Below are 24,179 nucleotides of genomic sequence, written 5' to 3'. Positions count from 1 at the left end.
TCTGTGTATAAAGTCACTATGGAAAGGAACACTGACTGTTTTTTGGATGTCACCACTAATTTTGTTCTCTAGTCTCAGGTTTAACTATTTAAAAACAGACACAAACATTTAGGTATTGCCAAGCATTTGGAAATCCTTGCAAATACCAGTAAATATCCAGACAGAATTCTTCTGGCTAGAGCATTTCTTTTACCTCTTCATGTTCAGAATGCTTTAAGATTTCTGAATGGTACAGAATATAGTTCATTTACCCTAACTTAACTTGCTACTAGCATAATGAATAAACCCAAGTGGAAAACACAGGGGATGATCGTAGAAAGCACTTCCACTATATACAAACTTTTTTCAAGACTGAATAAGTGTTTCACATAGCAGTTTCCATGTGAATTAATAGGTGAGAAAGAGAAATATAGAACATTTCAGGATATACTAGTGTTAGATAAGCATAACCTCTCTGATAAACACAAGGGAAAAAACACACACACGCCTCTCAAATGGATTCACTTTCCAACTCCATTACAGAAGTATTTTCTGTGCAGTTTACAATTCTGGGGTCTCACTACTATGAAACATGTTCATTTTGCAGGTTTTTTTCAAATCACTACTAATAAACTATTCTCTGTTTTGAAAGCTTGGCTCAGCAAGGATGATTTATTTTACTTCAGGTAATTTTTATTCAGTTGGCACAAAACACTTGATGGAAGAACATGAATTTGAAAAAAGAAATTAGCTCCTTTAAGTGTGTTTTCCTATAGAAGAGCTGTAGTCATGTTTCCTACATACTTTAGCAAGTAAAAGGTTAAATCACTTAAATTTGCTTTTTTCCAAGCACTGACACTTTTTAACTGATACTCAGTTAAATTCAGTCTCAAATATTGGCAAAAATGTCTTTAGCTGTAAGATCTTGGAGATGGGTTCCTTTCTTTCCTGGTAAAAGTCAAGCCCAGTTAGCAGCTCCACATCCCGAACACGTGCAGAATGAGCCTGAACTCTTTCTTCAACCCATTCGGAAAGTGTCTTATTTTCCTGACAAAATAAACGAGAACAATATTCAAACACATAAAAGGCACTCTGGTTTTTGGTTGTGATGTTAGACAATAACCAGTGTTTGAACTGGTCTGGCAGACTAAAGGCCTCCAGTTGGTAAAACTTCATTCAGGTTTTCCTAGACATCTTTATGGCCTTGCATTTAGGGATCTCATTTAAATACAATCAAATGGATGTCCCCTCTCCCCATCTCCAAAGGAACAGAGAAAAAATTATGCTGAAATGGCAAGTCTGACTTTTAACTACGAAGTCCAGTTGAGTCATATTTTAAACACACTAGAAAGGATAATTTTAATTATAGTATAAATTAGCTGCAGTGTTCAAGCTATCAAACGACAGGCACCTGACAACATGAACAAAGTCCTTACAGCAGCTCAGTCTTGATTGTTGGACAGCAATAATTGCTAGATAGGCAGGGAGAACAATGGAAATGTAAGCATCAATCAATCAAAACTGTTATTATCCAATTCTTTTACTACAATTTTGTTTTGCAAACAGATGGTCATTTGCTTTTCCATTACCAGTATCTGCTTCTGACATGAGTGGTTCACTAAATTTATGTCACTGCGAGACTCAATGAATATAAAGTGCAACGATATTTGGGGTTTGTTGCTAAACTTTAGAAATAACACATGTTAATTTCTAAAGTATAAAGACTAATTCATTCAAGTTATTTATTTTGTATATTTAGTCAATTCCCAATTACCAGAAAGATCACTGCGCAGTTGTGGATTATCCACACCACAAATGAGGAGACACCCAAGTTGTTTCTAAGCAGCACAAGGTTGCACCTGTCTGGAGTTATGAGTTCAAAGTTATAAATAAACTAAATAAACACAATTGTATTGCTTTGAGGGCCAGTTCAAGTCTGTGCAGCTATACTTGTGTGTGGGGAGACTCTGTAATACATACTGAGCTAAGGAACCTTCTGCATCCCAGAGTTTATGGAATAGATGCTCAGCTGTCTCAACGATATATATTACATTCAGCTAATTTATTTTGTTTGCTATAAAACATGAAATTTTACTGTTAGTGGTAAGCATAGATTATATTTAATCCAAATATGAATTTCAACTGCAGAACTGTGCATCTAAATGCCTACTGTCTAACTTCAGATAAAGGTGGAACAAAGGATTAAAGGAATTCTTCTAGCTACACTGAAGGGCATAATGCTCAGAGTCCTCTGATACCTCTGGAGTAAGTTTATCCTGCAGCCTTCCATGAAGCTATCTCATCACCCCATTGGCTGTGCTGCTGTTCTCAGCCCTTCTCAGGTGACAGCATTTCCAAATCCTCTTATCAAACTCTCCTTTCTTCTTCTTCCTTGCTTCATATCAGCTCATTAGTTTCCAGCTACCTCACCTGGAGCTTCTTGCTCTCCTAGTCATCGCTTTAGCTCTCAACTCACTCTCAACTCATGGGGAAGGAATTAATTAAACAGACTTCTAAAGATTCTCTAGATGACTGGATCCTACTGGGAATCAGTTCACACAGGAGCATAGAACCATACTTACAGCACAGCTTTCGGTGTTGTCAGGTCGATGAGGAAGGATAAAAGACAAAGCATCCAAGGAGCCTGAACAGTTCAGTGGTGTATAGGACTTGTTCTTGCAGCTAGTCAGAACCACAAAGTAATGAGTGGGGACAGGGATTTCTGTATTGTTTACATGCCTATAAAACAAACATTAATTAAGGGATTTATCTCGATATCAAGTATCAAAACCACTGATGCCATTAGTAATTAATAGAACTTATCTCAGCATAGATATTTCACTACTATATGACTTTCATTTATTTTTTAATTGAAATAAATACCTGATGGGATAGACAGCCTCACTATCTGTTTCATGAACAGCCAAACACACATGGATTAGTCCTTTTGCTACAAGCAGTCTCACTGAAACCAACAGGATTGCTTAGTGATCAGCACTCTATTTTGCCAAAGCCAGAGATCTCTACATCTGGAAGAAGCAGGATAGACCATCATATTTGCCCTTCAACACATTAAGAATTTCCACCACATGAAACTGAATTGGAGAAGAGTGACAAGAAAACTATCTTCTGGTTCATTGTCAGCAAGAAATGCCAAAATGATGACTTGTGGCTATGTGCTACAGAAACCAGTTTAGGATACCTGATTGAAAATGTCTTTGCCTCCCTTTTCTGGCTATTCCATGAACATGAACATGGTCACTTTTATGTATAAACTTATCAGGAGCTGAATGCTTCCCAAATTTGCTCTATGTCTTCAGTATTCAAAAAACACCCCATCATTGAACTCGTTATACTGCTTTGTATGACTGACTAACCATGCTGAATGAAACATGCTTATTCCAAACTGTAGACAACATTATGTGGTCGACTGGGTATTACAGCATTCTGCTTGGAAGGAAGTTCTAGTCTCTCCTCCCTTCCAGCCTCCTACTTCGTGGCAGAACTGATTTTCCCATTCTCAAACCATTTTTGACAGATGTGGTATTAAGTCTAGCCTTGAATAAAACATCTCCAGTGACAGATTCAGCTGTTCAGATTTCCCAGCACTTTTCTACTACATAAGTGTTTTTACTGTCACAAGGCATTTTCCCTATATTTAGAACAATCAAAGTTGTTTGTTTTTCTGTTTTTTCCTCCTTCTGTCCTCATTCAGTAGCATAAATAATTGGTCTTTCTCTTTTATATTTCTCTTTTATAGAATTTTGTAATGTAAGTCTTCTCTTATTTCTGTTTCTATACACAGATGAATTTTTAAATGTATTTTCTTATGCTACCAGAGCTTACTAAAATGTACCTAGAACTTGTCAGACCTCCAAGTGACTTCTGTAAGCCATAGCTATGCAAAGGTACCACTCAGGAATGTTTATGTTACATTCCCTGTTACACGATTCAGTGAAGGCAAAGACAGAAATCTGATCTTTGATAAAACACATCAGTTTGAGGCAACAGGGAGAAACAACAAACAGATGAGTGAGCACAACATGAAAGAAAGAAAATTATACTTAAACACATCCGCATATTTAGATGTCATATATTGTCCTGGTATTTCTGTTGCAAAGGCCCAAAAATATAGGCATAAGCTTGGGAAGTAAGTTACTGGTCTGTATCTCTGCATGTGTACATAGAGACACACGTAATTGCAAAACTGTTTTCTCTTTACTGGAACTTCAACTTCCACAATACTGTATCTGTTTGGAAGAGTATTTGCTGTTGTATGAGTAACAGTGGGTGCAGTATTATAAAGGGAATACTCCACTCCCTGTGATACTTGTTTCTTCTTCTTTTTGAATAGAAGTTTGTTTGTGTGGAAATATAGTGGGAAATAATCTGGAGTTTGACTTCTGTCTTTTCCATGTACTTACAGCACAATTTCATGAAGAGTATCAAAATGGCCATCGTAATTATAATCAAACACTGGTCCACTGATAACATTTACTCCATTCCTTTCTCTAGCATACTCCTGAAGAAGCACATTATGGAAATAGTCCCATATGTCTGTCATTAAAAGAAAATATAAGCATATTTAAAATAATTTTGAAGTTATTTTACCACTGAAGAAAAATAACATATTTCCTTTTTCATTATAGATGAAAAATAAAAAGTTCCAAACTAAACTGCCTGTAAAATCAGTTCTTTGTTTCACAAAATTTGGATTTCGTCAGAAGGGACATACTCTCACTCACCATTGAAAAAGGCCTGGTAAGTGTTATTATAGCTCTGCAAGGTCCATTGCACTACTGGAGATAATGCATTTCAGCTGAAGCTGAAGCTACAGTTCTAGAGCTGAGAGGTCATTCATTTCTGGTCCATCTGCTAGCACCTGCAACTGTGCCAATTAGTAGCAACTGAGATAATGTCTTTGTGAAAGAAAGATTTACCACCTGAGAATTAGTCTAACTGTACAGAACTCATGTCAAATACCACTAGCCAATTTGGGTTATTTCACAGATGTTATCTGAGAAAATACAATTTTGGGACATTACCTAGTGAGACTATTTGAATATTTACAGTTATCATGGCAAAAAAACCCAGATGGGCTTGAAGGGTTGAGGGCATCCCCTATTGATTTATCTCTTGCTTTATGGTCTAGAGTATTTTCTTTTAAGTTTAAATCTCTTGCAGAATTTTCATTGGAAAATTGGATTTTTCATAATGTCTTTGATTTACTTCGAAGATTAAAGCTACTTAGGTGTTCTAGATCTCTATTTTTTTATATGACATGAGTGAATGAATAAATGAGGTCTGAATGTATTAGAAAAGTAGTTACATCATTGCTTTTTCTTATGCCATTTGCTTTGTCTAAGAAAATGAGCCTAGGCCTAAGAGTAAAACAGGATGATATGCAGTTGTAGAAAATTTCTTAGTGGTTATGAACAAATCTGGGTCAGACTGAATAGAAAGAGTTAATGTAATGTAGCTTACTGCACTTGTATAATAGAAACATCTGCCTGAAGTACATATTCCAAGATTAATATTGTCTGGTTTGAGTTTCTGCTTGATGAAACAGGTATTGTATCAGGACATTGTTTACAAACTTCGTCCTGTCTTCTCTTGAGACTTTGCACAAGGAAAGAAAAAGTGCCCTTTTTATTCACCTTGAGCATTTCCCCAAGGAGATATTTTCATGAGAGTTTCGTAGTTAGCATTTCATGTTAGGACAGCACACAGGAGATGAAGAGAAAATTCAAAAGTGAACAGGTACACCTAAGCAGAGGTCAGACAGGACTATACACAGAATAAAATTTAACTTGCATAAGTGCGTTTTAAAATTTAACACATCTACTTTTTAAAAGTCTTAAATATGTTTGCACAAGATTGGGATATACTTTAGGCCATGCATTAATGTTTTTAAGTCTCTGTCATAGCTTTATCAAATCCAGAACGATAATTACAGAAAAATAATCAAAATTAATCAAAACTTTGCAACCTACCTCTGAAAGCTCTATACATGGGAACAATATTGCTGGTGAGTAAGGCATCATACTGTTCAAGAGCAGATGAATTGAAGTCTATATGAAAGAACAAAGTATAGATTAATGAAATACTATACAAAGATGGATTTGATTCATATGTCATTATAAATTGCACATACATGTAATTAAATTACATTTTATATTTAAGCATGAGTGTATGATCCTACTACAAACATATCTCCAAATTTTTTTGTACAATCTGTCTGTTCAATAAAGTAATTATCAAATTTGACAATAGGAAATGAATATTCATACAGAGGATGAGGGACAGCCCTTCACTCTAACCCTTTACATCTTTCCAATCAGTTTTCATAACATTCAAGTTGTTTCATTTTTTAAAGAAAAACTTAAGTGTTCTAAACTGAAAATATTTAGATTTGAGTCCTGCTTTTGGTCGGTCTACAAACACTGGAAACCTTTTTCTGCCCAACATGCTGATCCAAAGAAGTTTGTTTTGGTGTTTGGGTATATGTTTAAACATAAACCCACATCCAGCTGATTAAGACTTTCTAAGCTCTAGCTAAAAAAAGAACCATGCTCACTGGGAGGATAGAGGAAACTGCGGGTGAAGGCCAGCCCTTCTGGGTAGTTGGAACAATTTTGGCTCCGAGCAACAGGGATTCTAACATCAGCCCGCAGACAGTCTGAAACAGTGGGAGGAAGAAGAGCTGCATTTTCCTGTGAAAAGGGGAAAAAAAAGTATTACACCCACGGCTGTGGCTAACCCAATGCTTTGTATGGTTTTAACTTTCTAGAACGGACTTCATTGAATCTTCTCCTATTTTCATAGTGAATCAGGTCAATGCAAGTAATGGACACTGATGTTTCCTACCTAGTGTTTTTCCTCTACTTCTGTTTTTAAGTAATTCAGGGAAATCCTTATGCAGCACATCAAATTGTAGTAGCAAAATAAGGTTATACCTTAGGCAAAAACAGGTGACAAGTTTGGCTCATTCGTCACTTCTACATATTTCTGGAAACACAAACTTGATGTCACATCCTTCTGGAAAGCAGCTAGTATGTAAAGATGACACTATCATCTCATCTTAGCATCTGAGGATGCTATCTCCATAATAAGAGTCTGCATTGCTGAAGAGTTAAAGCTAAAAAAATTCATAGTAAATTCAGTACATTTTACTGGCTACCTTCACTAACTTCAACTGAGACATGTTAACATGAACACTAGCTAAGATCTGGCCAAAAGTGATTCTGATGAGTATAATTGTTTCTATAACCTTTATCATAATTTTACGATAGCATTAACTAAAACATCAGAATATGCTTCTCTGTGTTTAACTGCATTTTCTTTTTCATACTCATTTGTATGTAATTTATTTTCATTTTGGTAAGAATGGAACATATTTATTTGTTTTGTACCTTTATAAGCAGTAGTTAAACATCTAACTTGATTTTCAGTACATTGTTTATTTTAATAGGTTAAAACCGAGCAAAAATAAAGAACAGGAATGCTCTTGCTGTGCCTCTTTGTACTCCTTGATTCTATTTCTTTACTCAGTTTTATGAGAATGCCTGTAGATGCCCATATTATGGTCAGATTGTATATTAATGGAAAATATATATACCACATGGAATGAAATATAAAAGACAAAAGACTGCCTTTGCCACTTGTCATTGACAAGCAGATGTAAATCTCACTACAAAACTGATACCCAATTAATTTGAGCAATTTGTCCTTTCTAGTGTCCAAATCAATAAGGCAGGGTTAATGGATCAGAGTCACTGAAGAAACCAGTATTTTAAACTTAACAATTGACAATGGCTTCAACTTCTGTATGGTCTCTGAAGGGTAACCTGAATCAAAGTAACAAAGGTCTGAGTAAGCATGCCAAGGACTGACCTAAAGAGAACTTCATTATTCTCAATACATACAGGGGTCACACCTAATGTTATCCAAATACAGCAGGGAATCTACTTTTGGCCTATATCATGAATCTGGGTTATTAACAGCATTTACATTTTCTCCAGCTTAAAGTAATGAGAACACCACTCAACTCTCTTCTCATTATTTCACATTTCTTGAAGCTAACTATATGAACTATGAGCTCTAATCCAAGTTGCCAAGGCAGTGGGACAGTGTTTTAGTGTCTGTCCATCACATATGTAATATATCATAAAACCTGTATTTTCACAAATACTCCCATATATTTAGGAAATGAAGGCTGCTCATGACTATTTCCATTGGACATCACAGGAGAAAATTCTCCAGCTGAAGAAATGAGAATTCATAATCATAGTATCATAGAATCATAGAACAGTTTGGACTGTAAGGGACGTTTAAAGGTCATCTAGTCCAACCTCCCTGCAATGAGGAGGGGCATCTTCAACTAGATCATGTTGCTCAGAGCCCCATCCAACCTGACCTGGAATGTTTCCAGGAATGGGTCATCTACCACCTCTCTGGGCAACCTGTGACAGTGCTTCAACACCCTCACTGTGAAAAATTTCCTCCTTCTACCTAGTCTGAATCTACCCTCTTTTACTTTAAAACCATTGCCCCTTGTCCTAGAACTACAGGCCCTGCTAAAAAGTCTGGCCCCATCTTTCCTCCATAAGCTCCCTTTAAGTACTGGAAGGCTACAAGAAGGCTTCCCTGGAGCCTTCTCTTCTCTAGGCTGAACAACCCCAGCTCTCTCAGCCTGTCCTCACAGGATAGGTGTTCCATCCCTCTGATCATTTTTGTGGCCCTCCTCTGGACCCGCTCCAACAGGTCCATGTCTTTCCCATGCTGAGGGCTCCAGAGCTGGACACAGTACTCCAGGTGGAGTCTCAGCAGAGTGGAGTAGAGGCGCAGAATCACCTCGCTCGACCTGCTGGCCACTGTTCTTTGGATGCAGCCCAGGAAACACAGGTGGAGTCTCAGCAGAGTGGAGTAGAGGCGCAGAATCACCTCGCTCGACCTGCTGGCCACTGTTCTTTGGATGCAGCCCAGGAAACACACACATTGCTGGCTCATGTCCGGCTTTTCATCAACCAATACCCCCCCAAGTCCTTCTCGGCAGGGCTGCTCTTGATCCCTTCATCCTCCAGCCTGTCCTGATACCGGGGGTTGCCTCGACCCAGGTGCAGGACCGTATACATTTTTTATAGTAAACTTGGTTGATTCTACATAGCAAAGATACCTAAATTCCACCAGTGTATGCAGGCAGGTGGAGGGACTACCTTTTTGCGAAAAAAACCTCAAGAAAATAAATGTCCTTCAATCTTAAATTTTCCTTTGACTGAAATTAGTAAGTAACCAAAACTCTGTCTGACATAATTTATTTAAGACCTTTAACTATGTATTATTGTCCTGGTTTCAGCTGGGCTGGAGTTATTGTCTTCATAGAAGCTAGTGTGAGGCTATGGATTTTTTTGGATTTGGGATGAGAAAATGTTGATAACGTGCTGATGTTTTGAGTTGTTGCTAAGTAGTCAAGGACAGTCCAGCTTCTCCTGCTGGCCTGCTAGCAAGAAGGCTGGGGGTGCACAAGAAGCTGCGATAGGACACAGCCGGGACAGCTGACCCAGGCTGGCCAAAGAGATATTCCATACCATATGATGTCATGCTCGGTATATAAAGCTGGGACGAAGAAGAATGAAGGAGTGGAGGGACATTTGGAGTTATGGTGTCTGTCTTCCCAAGAATTCATTACGCGTGATGGAGCCCTGCTTCCCTGGAGATGGCTGAACACCTGCCTGCCCATGGGGAGTAGTGAATGAATTCCTTGTTTTGCTCTGCTTGCGTGCGCTGTTTACTGTTTCAGCCCTTCTTTATAGCTACCTAATGTCAAGAAATGCTCCACCTTACAAATTGTGTAAATCACTGCACAGGCTTTATCCACAACATAAATAACTTAGGATGCAATAAAAATTCTGTAGAAATTGCAATTTTCTGTCATTCCCAAGTATTGTAGCCAAAACTTACTGTCAAAGGCATTAGCTCTATCCTTCTGTCCTTCCACTGCTGTTATAATTTATAAAGCTTTTTTTCTCTTGATTAGCACATAAAAAATTGTGATATCAGCTTACTGTGTAAGGCAAGTCAGTGAGTGAGCTCTTACAATTATAACCTTTCACCATTGTGTCTCTGAGAGTTTTACAGAGGAAATTTATTCTTTCCTATTCTTTCTATAGAAAACATACATCATTGTATTAGAGTCTGCTGTGAACTATACCCTCCAATACTTCAGTATCAATCATTCGCTGCTTCCTACAGTGTTGCATAAACCACTATAAGAAACTCCCACAAATATGTATTGCCACTGATTTAGATGTTATATTGGCCAAGAACTTTCTCTATACATTTCTTTTCCAACTGAGAATTTGATTTTCCACAAAGGAAAATCTCTGAGAAGTTATTTGCTTTTTTTGAGCTTTTTACTGCTGGTGCTGAAATATTAAAAAGACCCCAGCTCTGGTGGGAGCTTTTAATCTTTTCAAAGCAAAATTGGAAAAAAACCTGCCCACAATTAAGTGGTTTTCATTAGGGTAATGCACTTTCATAGTAAGCTATAAGAGCAGATCTTCAAATATGATGAAGTAAAAATAATCTTTGTTGAAATGGACATTTGTTTTACTAGACTTTAAGCCTCCTTAGGCTTGGATTTGTGATCCTTCACTCAGATTGTGAAAAATCAGTAGAAAGTATGATGCAAAACTTTATGAAATACTAACATTCTAGCAGCATATATTTGATTAAAATAATTTCCCCTTATTTGCACTGATGAAATAAGAAATTATGTAGACATCAATAACAGTTGTCTTCAGACAGAAAAATTGGCGTAAAAGTTATTACTCAGGGCAACTTAGAAAAAGCGTCAAATTATAGGGGGAATTAAGCCCATGAATGTCCACTAGTTTATTGACCCTGAAAACTGAAATCATTTATTCCAGAACCACACTTGAACTCTCAAAGGTTCATTCAGCTATAATTACATTTTTCAGAAATTATATAATGTAATAGAGAGCAAATAAACAGAACATACAAAAATATGCATTAGTCCAAATTGTCTTGCAGAGCTGTACAAAGGTTTGTTAATAGGAGAAAGATCATGATATTCATGACAAAGCTTAAAAGCTTCTGATTTTGGAAATCACAGCCTGCTTTTCCTCAGGAATTGACAGGCAAGTTGGTGCGCTATCTTGACAGCTTATTCCTTTTACAGAACAGGCTTAATGGAACCAGCTTACCAGCAGCTCTATTCTTCTATATGTTTTGTGTCCCTAACAGATGGCCATTCCTCCTTTTTTAAACAACATTTTAAGGTAGTTGAAACTTAAAAGATATCGAAGACACTTTTTCTACTTCAGACATAAGAGCCTTAGTGACATGAAATCCACCAGTCCTTAACCAGGATTCATGATGAATGAACCACATTTTCAATCCATTATACTACATTTTGAAGAATAGTATGGGTATTTGATAACTTACAGGCTTATTCACAGTGTATGCAGTCCACAGTGGCATCCAGATATCATAGCTGTATCCACTCACATACCGGTGATGCGAAAGGAGGCAGTAGACTTTTTCTTTCTGAAGAACTTTGGGTCTCCCGTATGGCAAATGATATGAGATTGCTGTCTTTACTAGAATTTAAGCAATAATTATTGATTCATTCTTCTATAACAGTTTGGATGGCACAAAGGTTTAAAAGAGCAGAGAAAAATGTAAATTAAAACATTAAGAAGTACAAATAAAACCAACAGTAAACATGGGCATGTGTTTCTTTAAGCTCTTCGCTTCTGAGTTGAATAGAAAATATAGAAAATCATTTTCATGTTATGTTTAATGTACAGAAGTCAATGTAATATATCAGACTTGCAAATACTTGTTTCTTTGCAATTTCATACCAATATACATCTTTTTAAAGAATTATAAATTATAAAGAATTATAAAACTTGTCTTGCCAGTGGAGTGAAATTTACATCTTATTTGGCTAGGAAGCATTACAATGCATTCTAAAATTTCCAGAAACCCCATAAAAAAGCACACAGAAATATCTATGGGAATTTTTAATCAGAGAAAGGCAAAATTATGGTTACAAGATGGGGAACAAGAGTTATGGCATCTAGCCTAGAAATGCTCAGGCTTTCCCCAAAGACCACTGAAACCTGTATGGTTCTTTCCAAGATTTTAATGGCATCCAGATCCTGTTCCTATGCATAAATGTTGCTATAACAGTATTGATTAGCATTTTTTAAAGAAATGCAAAGAAGAAAGAAAAAAAGTTATGCTTATGACTTAGCCTTCCCACTTCACTTGAAATTGAGGTTAGCATTTCAAAAATTCCCATTGAAACCAATACTATAAAATCTAAACCAAGCATAGATTTAAAAATATTGCTGTCCTTTTAATTCCTTGCTACTTACTTTCTTCTGCGGTGAGATTTAACCTCTCATTTAGTACTATAACATCTGATATCTGTAAAATATAAGAGAATCATTCAGAATGAATCCATAGTTTAGAAAAAACACAGAAAAGAGTACACTCTTGACAAAGGTGATTAAAAGATCCCAGAAGCTGCTACTTACATTCATGCATGTGCATCCCAGTTCATCTATGGGATCCAGATGGGAAACTGGACATGAAGAAGGAGATGAGTCTTCTTTTGCATGTGAAGGATTGTAAAAAGGTGTTTTTAAGAGGTGATTCAAGCTGCCATGTGTTCCATTGTTTGGTGCTGGTGTAATACGCAGCAAATCTGTTGAAACAGTTGAAATTTGTAGATATATTTTAAAGATATTTTAAGACTAAAATGAGATTTTAAAAAATCATTATCTTTCCAATTCTATGCGTTTCCTATGCATTCATTCTAAATATAGAACAAATCTCTTATTCAGTTATCTAAACTATGATGGTAACTCCTACCATCAACTTGCAGTTTTCTAGATAATTTTCTAACCAATTTCTAGGCAATTTTCTAACCAAGTTCATTGCTATTTTCCACTGCACTGGTAATTACATATTTGAGTAGTATTGATACAGTTTTATACATTGCCATAATATTAATAAGATTAGATGATTTAATGCAAGTGTGCAAACGCATCGCATTGTGAAGTGTACTAGCCTATTGCATTTTTATGCGATGCCTTAATTCGTATTTTCTGAGGCACATACTTCCTAATTGCTCACTGCCAGGACTGCAATGGTCCATCCTTAGTTACGAGCAAGCGTGGTAACTCTCTACAAGATTCTTATCCCAAAATTATTCCACAGGCACCATTTCAACAGCAAGCCCATGTGGCAGGAGAGCTTCTCTCTGATTCTTCAGTGGACTCCTTCTGCAACCAGAAACAACCTTAAAAGCAGAACAATTTCTGGCAGTTATTTTTAGCACTGTACAGAAGGCAAAAAAGCATGGCTTCATTTTTTTGTGTGAAAAGCCTAGCTTCTGAATGAATTCACTGAATTTTTAGTTACTCTTCTTTTAGCTCTTACAACACTGGTATTTGAAAACACTGTCAGTTTATCATCTAAAGTACTGGATTGTTTCTACTCACCACACATAAGGTTGTAAACCTCAATGTTTTCAAAAGCATCCACTTCTGTTTTCTCTTTAAAGCTCGGGCCATATGCTAAGAATATAGCCTAGATTGTAATAAAACAAAGGTTGTTATCTAAAGGAATACAAATTAAAAAACCATTCAGCTGCATTTTACAGACACGGGGACACTGGAACAAAATACATTTTTTTCACAGTCATAAAAGTTAAAAGACAGCATTGTTCTGGTAAAGAAGGCAAATTTTGCCCATTGCATATAATTTGAAGAAAAATGCAAAACATAAATTCATTTCTCAGGATACTTTAAACTCTATGATGAATCTGTGTGTGTGTGTTCTTTAATATTTTGATGTATACTTACAAAAATTATTGTTTGCTATGTTTCAAATTCACACCTTTTTATGTTTTCATTGCAACAGGCAGTAATAATGCCATTTCAACAAATACAGACTTATGACACTCACAGATCCTATCTAAAGGCTAATATTGAGCCAGAAACTTAAGCATTGGGGTTTCTTTGTTTTAATACATGTCACATTCTCAAAAGTCTTTGGGTCACTTAAGAGCCTATAGCCATGGCTACAGCAAGGAACAGGGAATTACGGAGATCCATCCCAAGCTCAGCAGAGACCTGCATCAGGTACAATGTAGTGCTGGGCGGCCCTTGCTGGGGTCTGCAAGCATTGTGGCAGAACACTGATACTACTTACAGTCACATTAGTTTCTACTACTTTATAAGTCTCCTGAACTACCTGCTGTAAGATACAGGAAACATGACTAAAGAGGACAACGATTTGTTCTCAAATAATATTCTTATGGTCCCATAACAGAAAAGGATTTTAAAATTTATTTTTAAAAGACAACATTAAGATATTTTGCTCCTTTACAAAGAAAATATTTTCCTCAGTCATGGTGCCACCAGCATAAAGTTATCTGTGATTAAGGTTTCCATGGTAACCAAATTTACCTTTTCTTTACATACAAACATTCACCACCATCCTGATCAGTATATTGACATAAGGTATTAATATAGTTAGATCTGGAAGAATCTGATTCTTAGGCACAGAATATGGGATCAGTCAGTGGCATGCTTGACCATACCTAAAGGTTCACATCACAGAAAGTATATGAAAAACAAAAAGCTCAGGACCTCAAAATATTTTCACTGTGACCAGAAGTGAAAATGAGATAAAACTGCAATACCGGCTATACTAACATAAAGGTTATACTAGTGACTTTTTTGCTCTGATGATACAATTGAGTCTTGTAAGATAAGCAAAGACAATGAAATTTAGTTTATTTGACCACACAGGCTTCCAGGTGCTCAACTGAGCTCCCAGCGCCTGTGGAGATTTTTCAGTCATTGCTTCAGTAGAAGAATGAAAGAAGGAAAGAATTCAGTGTCCCATAGCTACATATGGTATGCTCCATTTACAGTACTCTGTCTAGCTCCATGGAGTTGAGCTGAGCCCAGACAAGTTTTACTACAGGATCCCAAGGAAGCAGGCCTCATACACATTGACGGAAGGCAATACAAGTATATGGACCCAGTATGTGTTCATGGATTACATGTCTGGGTGACACAGAAGAAAAAGCACATTGCAAAAGCTATCGTATATTCTATATTCTGATGGTTCACCTAGCACATCGTGATTTTCTACATAAGGAAGTGCAAGACTTGTATAGAAATCATCTTACCTCCATACTTTTAAATTCGTTGTTATAGCCATGGTTACCCCTATCACAATATGTATAACTTCCATCCCTAAGGAGAAACCATCATATAGATAAATAGAATGGCACAAACAGAACCAGTTAATAACAGTCATCCTGAATCACTGGACTCTGGATCATGTCTTAAAAACTGACTCCAGCACAATATTGTAGCAATTCTTGCTCATCCAGTGTTCACTTTTATGAAGATCTATTTTTCCTGCAACAGAGATTGCTATGGACAAAAATAAATTATCCTAGGTAGCTACTGAGTGTTTAAAAATAAAATGAAAAAATGGCTATTTTTTAAATGAAGACTTCACCTAGCTACAAGTTTCAGAAGAAGTGTAATCTCATTAGGAAGAATTCTTCAGTTACATTCTGTGGTATCTGCATTTTAATAGAAAACTTATAATGGGAGAACTCTGCTCTTAGTCTCTGTGGAACAATATAAATAAGACGGCAAAGGATTTTGCTGTACAAGACAGTGCATTTTCATCATGGATTTGAAAGGGTGAAGGGATGCAGATGTGTGTGTGCGGTTATAGAATTAATAACGTCAAAAAAGTCTGACTTATAATGACTAACACTTGTTTTAATTTACCCGTTGCTGAGATACATGGAAAGATAAAGAGATAGTCATCCCATACTGATTCAATGCACAGTTGTTAAGCACATGTATCCTGTTTTCAGAGGCACAAGAACCTTTAAGCACAGTTTAAAAAAGGGTGAATGTGAGATTTTTTCAGTGGGCATTTCTTTTTATATGTCCAGGATAACTATTTCGTTGCAGTAAAACAAACAATCAAGTCATATACTGATCAGGCATTTTCTACTATTTGAATAGTCTTGAAATTCCAAGTCGGCTCATCCTTCTCCTACTGCAACACTGAAGCTCAGAGAATACAGTATTGCTACTAACACCACAATCTTTGTATTGAGTTTTCAAAGCCTCAGGACTAAGGCTTGTCTGAACAGCTTTTGACTTGCTCAGATGTATTTTTGTACTGTTCAGCTCTTACAGCAATTTTTTGTAATGACAAGGTGGTTATGTCTAATTTATTATCTTATCAGTTTATCTTTGTATGGCAAAAACATAGTTTTTATACAGATAGCAATGACAATTAGTTATTCTGTGTAGAATGGAGACCCCAAGGATAGAAGCAACTCATGGATGGTCAATTAAAGAAATGCAGATCTGGAACTGAGCAAAACCAGACTTAGAGGTAAGAAAGAGAATAAAGAACAAATATTTGACACATGTAGAATGCACCATATCTAATGAACTGAGATGTAATGTTAACTTGCAGGACAGTGAAGAATGAGCAAGCTGTAGTATTAGCATACATATAAGAAGGACTTCATTCAGATCAGAGTGAGGAAGAAGAAACCTCTACATCATATTCCTCCTGATGAAGGACTCATAATCCTGATTACTGGCTGTATCAATGCATTCACCAGACTGAAGTCATCAAGTTTAGGACCCAGAAGGGCTGTGGAGGGGTGACTGTAATGCCAGGAAAAGGGCTAGATACTAGGAAGGCTTTGTATAACAATTTAAACTGCATTATTTTTGAGACTTCTTCTGTATAGTAGTATTAATTTCTTTAAATCCTTTTTTATTCCTTTTTTTCTGTAAAAATTCTGGAATAATGACGATTCTTTTATTAGACTGTTAAGATTTGAATCATACTAATAATATGTACTTGGCTTTATGTATAAGGCATGTTTCCTTTTTACTCACAGTAAGATTTTAAATGTAACAAAAATGGAAATGTAACAAGTCTAAAGCAAAACAAAAAATGGGGCATCTCTGAAGGAAATTAAAAGGATGAGAATGGGATGAAAAAGATAATAGTCACACAAATTATGTTACCTCACAGCCAGCCACTGTTGATCCACCAAAAGATGGACTTTATCAATACGAATGTTGTTAGCATAGTGGAATCGTTTTGGCAAGTCAGGCGTCAGATAAGGCTTGAAGTGCTGAGGGGTTCTTTTGCACTGTGCAAGGGGAAAGAGTCCGGTCATGAGTTTTGTGCAGTATCAAAAATAAACCCATCATTCAAAATTATCACAAATGTCTTAGTGACATGAATGTAAGCACAAAGCACACTTTATTCACAGATAGCTGCTAGGATAACCTGCAGATCTCATTTTTGGCCTACAAAACAATGGAAGGAAAAGGAGCGTTTTTTGGAACGGTTTGAAAATATACTGCTATAATACGTATAGTAAGTTCACAAATATTGTGGTAAAAGTATTCCTATGGCTGAAATTTAGTAGTAATGTTTAGTTTATATGTTCGTACTAATGTCACTGGCATCCAGTATGAGACATTACACTCTACAAGAGAAAGTTCCCTGGCAGTTTATTTCTGCCATATTCCATTACTTTACCATTCAATAAATAGCAAAGAAAACCAAGTATACACAATGGTAGCACAGTCTAGGGTTTTTAGTCACAAGACTGAACATGTACTCTCATGCCATGTTAATGTCCAGCGCTCAGCTGTTAGCTAAAGGCCTTAGCTTCTACAGCCACATTTAATGTGTTAATATAACTGTTGTGTTAGCAGGCATGCCATGTATGAGTTTGGCATTGAGAGTCTAATGACAACCATATGACATACTGCAAAGGTTTAACTACATATGGCCATCAGGAGCCATTCCAGCAATGGCAATGTTTCAGAAGTGTTGTTCCTGATCAGGAATCCAGAACTGGGACAACATAGAACATCTAAAATGCTGAGGGAAGAGCTCCTAGGAAGCTGGGTAAGCCAGAGAAGTGGGCCTCTTTTACCACACAGGCAGGACAAGCTATAGCATGCTTGGAGACTGATCTGTTATCTTCACCTCTAAGTACTAGAACTGTGTCCTCTGCATAGGATGACATTAACATGTGAAATGAGAGTAAGTGTGCCTGGATAGTCATCAAAGAAGCATAATGGAATCTAGGAACATGAAAACTAAGGATTCAATGGGTTTGCTAGCCCAGGAGAAGAGGTAATTCTACAAAAGATAGTCTAATTAAAGGGAAAGATAGAGGAAATCAACATATAATATGACTTTATGTCTATTGATTAGCATTTAATATACAACACACAACTCCCTTCTCTGCCCAAAACCCTCATTCTAAGAACTTGAAAGGGAGAAAATACACAAACTCTATATGAATAGAAAAGGAAAGAGGAAGTGTTCTCATTCTGGGCTATTCCTATAAGGCAGAGATGTCACATCTCTGTAACTATTAGTAGTTGCAGTTTCAACTGGGGTTGAGAACATGCAAATTGTACTATTCCCCTCACACTAATGCTCTTTGATATGGCAGGCTCCACATCATACAATGGGGTAGGGAATGCAGCACTGGAAAAGTTCCTTCTGCTATTCCCAACCATTTATATCCTACACCCGTATCTGCTTTTCATGCTGGGGTATAAAGGATGTGTTCTTAGGTGTTCGGAATCAAGAAAAAATTAAACAAGAATGTTCACTACCCTTTAGACTTCAGTGTCAGGCAAAAGCTACATGTAATAGTGCATAACTGAGTTGTTCAACAGGTTAAAGGAAGACCTCTAGTGGTGATCTATCAGAAATGTACCCAGCTGAGACAGCCCAGAATTTTTCCAAGCTGAGGGCATTTATTCTGAAAGTATCAGAACATCTGTGTACTACTTGACTAGGACTACTCACAGAATAAAAACCAAACTGGCAACGAAGGAAAGAAGGTAAAATTATGACAATACATAGAGAGCAAGCAGTTTAAATATTTAACTCACTGTAAATTTTAAATGTAATGAAATACAAAAAGACAACTTTCCTACAAGAATTTTAGTCTGTCCACCACATTCATGCCACATGTATTAATGTATATCTGGAACAATAAAAAAAAAAGGCAGCAAATTATTTATCTAAAAAAGTATGAGGAAAAATATGCACTGTGACATCTTACCACCTTTCAGTAAAAGAAACAGGCTTGGTCTTTTGTTTTGCACTTTGTTCTGCACTCCGTTGTTTGCACCCTTCAGAGCTCAGCTGTCACAGACAGTACCTACAAGGGGCAGTTGTCTACATGGGAGACATAAACAAGCTTGGACCTGCTCTGAAGTGCTACATCCACACAGTATGGCAGAGATGCAGGCAGAACTACCAGTATGGGGCCCAGTGGTAGTGCAGCATACCTAAAGTACTTAAAGTGATATGTCATAAAAGATCCTAAAAGAGCCATGCTGCCTCATGCCGAAGGTCCATCTTGCCTAGTACTCTGTTTCCAATCAGATCTCCAGAATTTCCAGAACCAAATACTTAGAGAAAGTGTGTCAGAAGAAGTCAAGTATTGAATGAACATTCTTTCTTGTATCTGCTCAGTCTCTTCTGGCTTCAGGGATTTCTTAAGTCAGAGGTTGCTTGTGGATCATGTTTAATGGCCCTTACAGGCCTATCCTCCATTAATTTTTCTAAAATTCCCCCTTTCTATTTATATTTCCAGCGTCTACAACATCCTGTGGCAATGTGCTCTACAATGTCATTATTGGTTGTGTGGAAAAGTTGCTTTAACCTAGCCTGGGTGCAGCACTTGTGATCCCACACTAATAGATGCCTATCATCTAAAGTGTCTGTGTTGTATTCTGCTCCATAATGAAGATATACCCTACTTTCTCCATGTGAAGTCAGCCACTTCTTCTCTTTTAAAGTGAAGTACAGAACACTCTTTTGCTCTGAACAGAGATCCCCCATGGCAAACCTTTATGCACCACCTTTGAAAAACTTCCAGAACTGCTATGGTACACTGGAGTCAGTACACTATTTAAGCTGGCACTGTAAGTCTCCGGTTTTCACAAACTGTGCTTTTTGAGCAGATTCCTCTTAAGAGGATCTATGAAGAAAATTTATGAAAATATTTACTCACTGTGAGGTTTTTAACAATTCCTTCTGAGTCAACTGTTAAAAAGAAAAGATGAATTAACACACATTTAAACAGCTGAAGTTCCAAAGCCTCATGAGAAAAAAATCTAACATACTTTTTGTCTGTAAAATTGAATTTCTTTGTGAAGCTTGTGAAGATTATGGTAATCATAAGATTCCACGGGTAGGAAGGGTACCTGTCTGCAAGTGTGGTAACCTGTGGAAGTACCTAGTACTTTGGGTAAATCAAGACAGACTGTAGAAAACTGCCATGGTGCTGAATGCCTACACCTAAAGCTGACACATCATCAGAACCAAGTTTTTTTTCTCTCACCTAACCTCTGTTTGAAGTATAACCTTATTTACACTGAACTGGACCTGGAGCATTTGTCTTGTATTCCACTTCCAGCAGCAGTTACAGAGAAAAATCTAGTCTGTCTTAGTACTTTCACCTTTCAAAGAGTGACTTTAACCTTTTGACATTAGCTCTCTAAAAAACAAATCTGAGCACTTTACAGAATGAAAATTCCTTCAGAAAAAGTAAGATCATTAGAGGAGATGAGTCAACAATTATATTAAGACATATACAAAACATCATTATTCTCTCCTCTGCTTATTACTCCTGTCTGACTTAGACTGTCTTCTACTTAAACCAAGGAAAGTCCGCTTTATGTTGTATAAATTTGTGCCTACAAATATAAATACAATTAGAAAAGATAAATAAAAAGTACAATGGGATCCCAGCTCTTATTTGAGATCTGCAAGAATTATGCCTTTTAGAATATTTTATGATTTCTATAAACTCACTAAAATAGAGCACTTCCATGGGTTTACCTCTCTCCATTCTTTTCCCTGATACAGAAAGTTTTAGGTTTTTTTTTTTTTCAGTCTGGTAGCACGATATCTATTCCCAGTCAGAGTCAGCTCACATGGTTTCAGTTTTGTGTTCTTTTGTGATACTAACTAAAGGGCTCAACCAAGGCTTAGATCCCACTGTGCTAAGATTCAGATTCCGTAACTTGGTAAACACAGTCGCAAATAGTCACTTCTTCAAAAGACTGACTCTGCCAATGTTGCACAAGATATCTGTGAAGAGCAATGCACTTACAAAAGACCTGAAGTTCCAGTTCAAAACAATAAAATTATCTTTACTTTGTCTTTCCACAGGGCAAGAAAATGCAAATTGGAGTCTGCAGCAAGCTTCTCTAACCTTCAATTTAATCTGAAGGAGTCGTTACTGCAAAAAAGCCCCAATAACTTCCATGCATGTTTAAGACCAGTTAAATGAAACAGAAAGTTGTTCACTCTGCTAATTACTACTGATTATCCTTTTTCCCTATTTATTTAGTTATGCATTTCCTGTTATATTGGTTGTGCAATCCCAGGATTGGTCCACACTTACAGGTAAAATAGTCCTTTGGAACATTTCTTGCGCGAATGCGAGCTGCAGGCCCAGCATATATGTAGAAATCAATCTGTTTGAAGTAATTAGTCATATATTCCAACTGTCTGCAGTAGGTCATCTCCATTCCTAAAGGACAATATAGAAACAGTTATTTTGTATATACAATATATGGCAAGAAACATAAAGTTAATTATGCAATACATTAAAACTAGTAAGCACACAGAGGAAGAAAACAATGACTCAATAAAATTTAGATTGAAAAAAGAATTATCTACATTACCATGATCAGCTAAAACAATGAGGTTTACGCATTTGTGCAGGTTTCTTTGTTTAAGTCCATCCATTAACATCCCCAGTGCTTGATCTGCTAGCTGTAAGGCTTTGATTACCTGACAGATAAACCAGTTTCATTAGAATTTTTCTTTCAGATTTCAAGTTCTCATTTAAATGTAAACATCAAAGTCTGAAAAAAGTAAGCTTTTCTGTCAGTTTTCAGGTTCTTAATATAGCTTCTTCTTTTCTTTTTCCATCACCACTAGAGTATAGACATGCAGGACTCCACCACTCTACCGCAGAATATGCGACTTAAAAAAACTCGCTATTAATTTTTTCTATTACTTTAGAAAAATTGAATTTTAAAATACATTTATTGAAAGAAAAAAATAAACCACTGAAGTAATATCAGAGAAATCCAGCACAACCCACCCTGCAGCCATTCGCAGAGGATGGCTCTTCCCTAGTTGGCACAGCTGACTTACAGTCTTCTTGTAAGACCTACAGTAAGGACAACACTCAACTGAGTCTGAGGACTCCACGTCTGAGCAGTTGCACCCTTCTTGTTCCCCTAACTCTGCTGCGCTTTCTTGAATGTCTTTCATGCTTGGACAACATACACATATACAATTACATATATGGTAACGGGTTTTTAAGCCCTTTATGTACAAAGAGAAATGGAGTTCCCTTTCCAGTTAGGGAGCCTAAAAATGTCCTACAGAGATCAGTGCTTCTGTCCTTGCCTTTTGCTGAAGACCTTTTTCAAACATATTAAACAAGACCGTTCCAGGAAGGAGCTGGTATAATAAAACCTAAGCTTCTTAAAGACTGAACTTTTTGCCTGCATGCAAGTAAATACGTGGTATTTTTGCATTACAAATTAACAAACGTTGAAGTACAGTGTCAGAAATAAACAAAAGACAGTTCTGAGAATTTGCCAGGCCGCATGCTTCCAAATATCACTTTGAAATAATATTAAAATTCAGTATAAATACAACCATTAGTATTATTTATAATAGTGTTGGAATCATAACAATGGGATCAACCACAAACAAGACTTCTTAGTAAAAACTCATAAAACAGTCACAGTAATTTTTGATCTATCCTTTCCAAGTTTATAAGTTGGTAAAGTTCATAGTACAGCACTATTTTTAGTGCTATTTAGTCTAAGAAAAACACAAAAACTACTTACACCACCACTAACTGGTCCAAATGAATGTCCAGAAGAATCTGGTTCTTCAATATATAAAGTGTAGAAATCAGGCCTCGAGTTAGAAATAAATAAGAATGGAATATTAGGAGAATGTGGATACAGCATCTCAAAAGAATACTTTCATTTAAAAAAAAATTAAATAGGACTTAAAACGGAATTATAAATAACTTCTTTAAACCTTAATAAAAGTCCATATGGCAAATACAATCATTCAACTTCCTCTGAGTTTTGTAATTAATCAACATGGACTATTTGAAGTTACAGTTTCAGACAGTATCCAGTGTCTTTAATTGGCATCCAGAAATCACTCTGAAAAAGTTCAAGATCTCAGACAGTAGAGCAAGCTGTTCCTTTTTGAGACGTAAGTCGAACTACCACCTAAAGGATCTCTTCCTGATTAAGCAGTGAGGCTCTAGAGAGCATCTCCTAACTGCAAATATATTAGGAATTTGTTAACAAATTATCATATAAAAGCTTTCACTTGTTTGCATGTCACAACATTGAGCACCACAATCAGTACTGACATCTACTTTTCATCCTGAATTACTGCCTGCAATTACTTTCAGATATTTAACCTTCCTTGTGCAATATCTTCCATGTAAAATCTTTCATCCTTACACTTGGACTACAAACTGAATGTTCCACATTTTCTCTAGGCCATCCACCAAGAACAAAGGCACAACAATAAAAGAAAACTTATACAACAGTACATCCCATTCAGATATATGTGCACTTTTTTGTCTGTTGTATCTACAATCTTATCTGGAAAATGATTAGTTATACTTATAGAAGATGCTGAAGTTCAGCTAATTATCATTTCAGATGGTGAGGAAGATTCCATGTTTCACAAACACCAATAGAAATTTCATTTGCTAAGCATTAAAAACCTTTCTAAGTTATAGTCACACAAACCAGGTAGATATTACTAAGTGTTACCTCTCAGATTTGGAATAATCAAGCCATTTCAATATTCCTGTAATTCTCTGTTCATATGTAACTGAACTGGAAAAAAAAAAAGGAAGATAATGATGTTAACAGGGCTTTTCTGATAAGGCCTTCCAATTCCAAGATACACAGAAAGTATCCATCCTCTAATCATATAGTAAAGTCACAGATTTGGATTTCAAGAATCACAGAATCACAGAATCACTAAGG

The 24,179-nt window shown here is 36.5% G+C and overlaps 1 protein-coding gene across 1 annotated transcript; it reads right to left on the bottom strand.

Annotated features, from left to right (window-relative positions):
- Positions 1-852: 852 nt before the first annotated feature.
- LOC104614417 (venom phosphodiesterase 2-like) lies at positions 853-24,031 on the bottom strand (the record flags this gene model as incomplete). The annotated part of the gene is made up of 16 exons (XM_010285738.1): positions 853-1,026; positions 2,562-2,718; positions 4,404-4,536; positions 5,973-6,050; positions 6,557-6,692; positions 11,446-11,600; positions 12,384-12,435; positions 12,546-12,715; positions 13,515-13,602; positions 15,215-15,281; positions 17,106-17,233; positions 20,138-20,169; positions 21,536-21,664; positions 21,819-21,927; positions 23,004-23,076; positions 23,961-24,031. Coding segments are annotated over 16 exons (1,752 nt in total), but the record flags the coding sequence as incomplete, so codon positions are not given.
- Between the last annotated feature and the right edge of the window lie 148 nt (positions 24,032-24,179).

This window comes from Phaethon lepturus, unplaced genomic scaffold, assembly GCF_000687285.1.
Source record: "Phaethon lepturus isolate BGI_N335 unplaced genomic scaffold, ASM68728v1 scaffold724, whole genome shotgun sequence".
NCBI classification, from domain to species: Eukaryota; Metazoa; Chordata; class Aves; order Phaethontiformes; family Phaethontidae; genus Phaethon; species Phaethon lepturus.
This window is presented reverse-complemented; position numbering and strand designations above follow the sequence as displayed.